Genomic DNA, 4,810 nt, shown 5'->3' with positions numbered 1-4,810 from the left:
CACATGAGATAAACTCTGTATGGGAGAGGGTGCCGACCTATCTGACAGAATAAATGCGATACGCAGATTTCTATGCTTTACCGGCTACGTTTGACTTAGTATATAGATTGTTTATAGTCAAAAGCCCCTTTAAAAATAAAAAGGCACACAGCCTCCATGTGAAAACTAAATCTTTGTTTATACACTGTGGAGTACGGAAAAAATCGAGGAGAGCTTCAGATGAGCTGGTAGGTGGATTTTGGTTACCTTTTATTAGAGCCAGGCTAACTGGCTAAGCTAAGCTATAGACCTGTTGTAGCTTAATATTTACCATACAGACATAAGAGTGGTATCAATCTTCTCATGCAACTCTCAAAGTGAACAAGCATATTTCCCAAAATCTTAAACTATTACCTTAAAAAAAATAGTTAAAGGTCAAATTATTCAATGTTTAAACAGAATTTGTTGACCAAAGTTATACAGTGAACCAATAAAACCAGGGCATAGTATTGGATAGGGAGAAGAAACCACTGTCTGCAATGATTGTGTGTGTGTGTGTGTGTGTGTGTGTGTGTGTGTGTGTGTGTGTGTGTGTGTGTGTGTGTGTGTGTGTGTGTGTGTGTGTGTGTGTTCCTGAATCCCCATCACAGGTAGGAGACAGACAGTACACCTGTTTGTTTGAGGCCAAACCTTGAGGTAGGTTGAGAGGCATCCTATCTACTCCCCTTCCTCCTGCGCTGGAACCTGAGATGTCGAGGGCTCGAGCTGTGAGGGTCCCTCCTCAGCCTCTTTTGAAGAACCCTGGAACAACAGGGGACCAAAAACCACTGTCAATCATCTGTTATTGTCTCATCTCTTTCAGTCTAGTTACTCATTATGCCTAAGGTAATGAAGCAACACTAGAAAGAGCATGAGAATACAAGAATGAGTGAAGAAGTACGGGGAAGAAGGTCCAGCTGTTAGACCTAGAAATGTGAGGGAGACGACGGTTATGTCAGGAAACCAAACCAAGAAGACAGAGGAAGAAAAAAGTTAGATCAGGTTTCCCCTCGCTACATTGACTCATTCTTCCCCTTTATGTGTGTGCGGCTCAGAACATAACGGTTTCATTTCTTGAAGCATCTTTGACAAACTGCTCAGAGGAGAGGATGTGATAAGGCAGACGAAGGGCATCTAGAAAACTATCCGCTTTGGTGACAACTGTTGTGCAATGTTTTTCGTTTGAAAAACTAAGGTGGCTAAAAGAACCAAAGTTCTTCTGTAACTACTGGGTGTACATTCACCAAAACGGGGTGTCATGACAGGATGTTTGGAGGTGTATCTGGGGAATTTAGCACCGCCATCTGTGAATTTCCAAGAACTCGTCATATCCTCATTAAGTCAGTTAACGCAAAGAACAAGTGCATTGCTTATTTTGCTATTTATGCCACATATGCTGTCTCATAATACATAGTGTACGAGGATTCAAGGTCTATTTTTCACATACACAGGTACATACGTATGTAGTGAGATGCGATGTGGTGTGCTTCTAAGATTGTGCTAAAGACAACAAAAAAATAGAAAATATATAAATACATGCAAAAGGTGTGCATATGTCACAAGTCAGATATGCAATGTGCAGGGCACAAGAGCATAAAGGATTCACTGTCGACAATGAGCTGCACAAGCTGGAGGAAACACAGCGGCTAATGCATTGTCTGTTGCATATGTGGTTATGGAGGAGTTTGCCAGAGGGCAGAACCTGGAAAAGTTTAGACTCGTATGATTTTGTGTGAGTGAGTGAGATACTGTAGCATAACATGAACTCAGTTGTTTGTTCACTTGGTGCATTTAACATAAATGCTAATGCATCTAACACAGCAACCTGGTAGTTCTTAGTCTAAAGTGATCAAACTATCTCTTTTCTTGTTAGAAACTCAGTATAACACACTGCATCAGTGTCAGACAGATATTTCTAATAAACTGGTAATTGAGTCGAGGCGATGGTTTATTAGCTGCAGCACTATAATGTGGTCAAAGGGCTTTTGAATGTCGTTTAGGTTTGATGCTTAACACACTCATAAGATATTCATAACAAGTTAAAGGAGATCAGTCCCTCGTCAGATATGTGACTGGTATTAGTCAAAATGTAAAACGTGTGACACAAACTGAGGTTTCTTTTAAACTGAAGCAGACATAGCAATTCCTTGAACAAATCAAAAATAAATGCTAAAAGGTATCTGCAGTGGAAGAGTATTAAATTGAAGAGTGCACATCCGTGGGGCTTAAAGGGATTTAATGTTTTGTAATGATTTAAATGATTCTGCAACAAACCAGCTAACACACTTGTAATAAGATTTCAGTAATTTTAACTAAATTACAACACATTTTCAGTCGACGTAACCTGAGAGAGGGCGACGGACAAAACTTGACCACCTTACAACATTTAAAAGATTTTGTTTTCCTCACCTGCTGCTCTTCAGCTACTTGAACTACTTTCTGGGGCTGCGGAAAGAGAGGAAACAGACTTCATTAAACATGAAGGGCTGCACAGCTCCAGCAGACACCTTGGAGGCTTTGGACACCATGATGGCTACGACTGTCAACGATTTCTCCATACCCATTTCCTCGGTCGCCCACGTGGTCGTCTTTCCCCAACGGGCTCAACTTTCTGAGAACAGATGGATGGTTAAAAAGGAGGTTTCACATTTCAAGAGTTCTGTCATACTGATCAATAAATAAGATTAAGGACTTCTATGTATTATCATTTTTGAATCAGCGAAACGAACAAAACTGCAACCAAACTACTGTCTTTAGTGACACACAGGGACAGATACACCTTTTCTCTCATTCATGTCATTTCATCCCTTGAAATGTCAACATGTCCAGTGCCTGCTGAGCTGTATAATCAGTTAAATCGTGCACATGCATCAGCGTTTACAACGTGTCTGAATATAAATGGGGGAACTCTCACAGCGTAAAACTATTTTTAGAGGTGCTGTTCTTTTACTGAGATTTCTTTTTTTTTAATGATACCAATTGTGTTTTAAATTGTAGTCTGTAAGATTTCTAGATAATTGTCCGTTAAGCTACTTTCTATCAAAGAGTGAGTTAAAACAATGGGGATTGATCATATGACCCACTAATGAAAGCGCTCGTATTCGCTGCTTTGCCGAGAAATAAGATCTGAGTGTCTGTGGCAACACTCCCTCGCTAAAATCTACGAATTACAACTTTAATGGCCAATTTGTGCATTAAAATAAAGTTAGAAATCATTTTATTTCCTTGATTTCTTTAAATACAACAAGCAGAAAGGTGGAAATGAGTACACTTTAGTATCTGTTTATTTATCGCGATATTCTCTGACGTTACCACATATTTTATTCATATCGTGCAGCCCTAGTACAAATACTCCACAACAAGCAAAAGCATTCAAAATGAACTCAAGAATCAAAAGTAATGCTCATTACGCATAACTCCCCCTTTAATAGTGTTTGTTATGTACTGTATCATATTATTGAATTACTATCGCGGATGCATTTGTGCTGAATTTTAATATTGTAGCAGGACTGATCTAGACTAATTAATATACTGCTGCTATATTAAATGTTACTTTAAGAATATTTAAAATGTTTTGTGTGTAAACGGGTAGACTGCAAAGTAACCATATCTGTCAAATCAGTACAAAATGACCCAGAAATGTAGTGCATGAAAAGTATAAAGCATAAAATGGAAACATTCAAAGTAAACGTTCCTCCAAAGTGTACTTAATACTTTCCAACATGTTTGATAATGTTATAAGACAATTGCTGTGTCCTAAATCGCGCAATTCCACCCTCAAACTAGCTGTTGGAAAAGCTTTTGGAAAAATAAACAGTAGAAAAAATACGTTCATCATTTCTGGTAAGTGCGGGGCAACAGTGTGGGATTTCAGACACGAATGTCAGTACACTCATTGCAGCTCTTGATTTGGGACACAGCGAATCTTTCATTCCTCAGAATAATAGTAGCTTCCTCTGCACTGACCAGTCCGTCTTTGAGCTCTGACCCACATAGATCTTGCAGAGCATGTCTTTTCTCGCCCTCATGACTGCTGACTGTCTCATAGCATCCTACAAAGAACATACATCTTTGAAGTTCAGACCATATTGCATGGCAACAAACATGTAGAAAGTGCCATCCTTAACTGTAGATTGTAGTGCTACAGTGCAGAAACAAGGCACTGATACAATTCTTAAATGAAATGTTTAATATGTTAGACACTCACCTTCAGTGCAGTTCTGGGGCCTTTGTTCTTGCTGCCTTTCGGTCGTCCCCTCGGTCGCTTTGGAGTCGGTGGTCCAACAGGCTCCTGCGGAGCCAAATAAAATGAGGAGCCATAACTAAAAGCATTTCTTTGCATGAGCTGCTTTCTACAGACAGGAGACATAATCAGCTAGCTTTATTTTGCAGATTTACTTTAATGATTTAAGGTCAAGGACAGAGCTGATCCTATTGACCTTTTAAAGACGGAAGTCCTACCTGATGCTGTTTCCGTGGTCGACCCCTCCCCCTGCGCTGAGGCTCAGGGGGCGACTGGGCAGTGCTCGGCTCGGGAGATGGCTCTTTGGTCCCAGTGTTACTCATGCCTGTGTCTGTCCACCTTCTTCAAAGGTGGGCATCAATGCCTGGAGGAGTGGCCTCGAGGGCTTAAAGAGGAGAAGACCTGAGTATCAGGAGCTGGAGATGTGAGTAAAAGTGAAAAAAGTGCAACTTTTGAATTGCAGTGCTGCAATTATGTTTTAGGATAATCAGCTCTATTATAGCACTTTTTTTTTCTTTTTGCGTAATTACCACGATGAATTTCAATCAG

At 40.0% G+C, this 4,810-nt stretch overlaps 1 protein-coding gene across 1 annotated transcript; it reads right to left on the bottom strand.

Moving 5' to 3' along the window:
* Positions 1-658: 658 nt before the first annotated feature.
* Positions 659-4,584, bottom strand: LOC310965040 (uncharacterized protein; the record flags this gene model as incomplete). The annotated part of the gene is made up of 5 exons (XM_083938424.1): positions 659-780; positions 2,428-2,463; positions 2,579-2,629; positions 4,226-4,309; positions 4,480-4,584. The coding sequence occupies 5 exons, from the start codon at positions 4,582-4,584 to the stop codon at positions 697-699; spliced, it is 360 nt and encodes a 119-aa protein (XP_083794550.1). The 3' UTR covers positions 659-696.
* Between the last annotated feature and the right edge of the window lie 226 nt (positions 4,585-4,810).

The sequence above is a fragment of the Echiichthys vipera genome, assembly GCF_963691815.1.
Source record: "Echiichthys vipera genome assembly, chromosome: X".
NCBI lineage: Eukaryota > Metazoa > Chordata > Actinopteri > Perciformes > Trachinidae > Echiichthys > Echiichthys vipera.
This window is presented reverse-complemented; position numbering and strand designations above follow the sequence as displayed.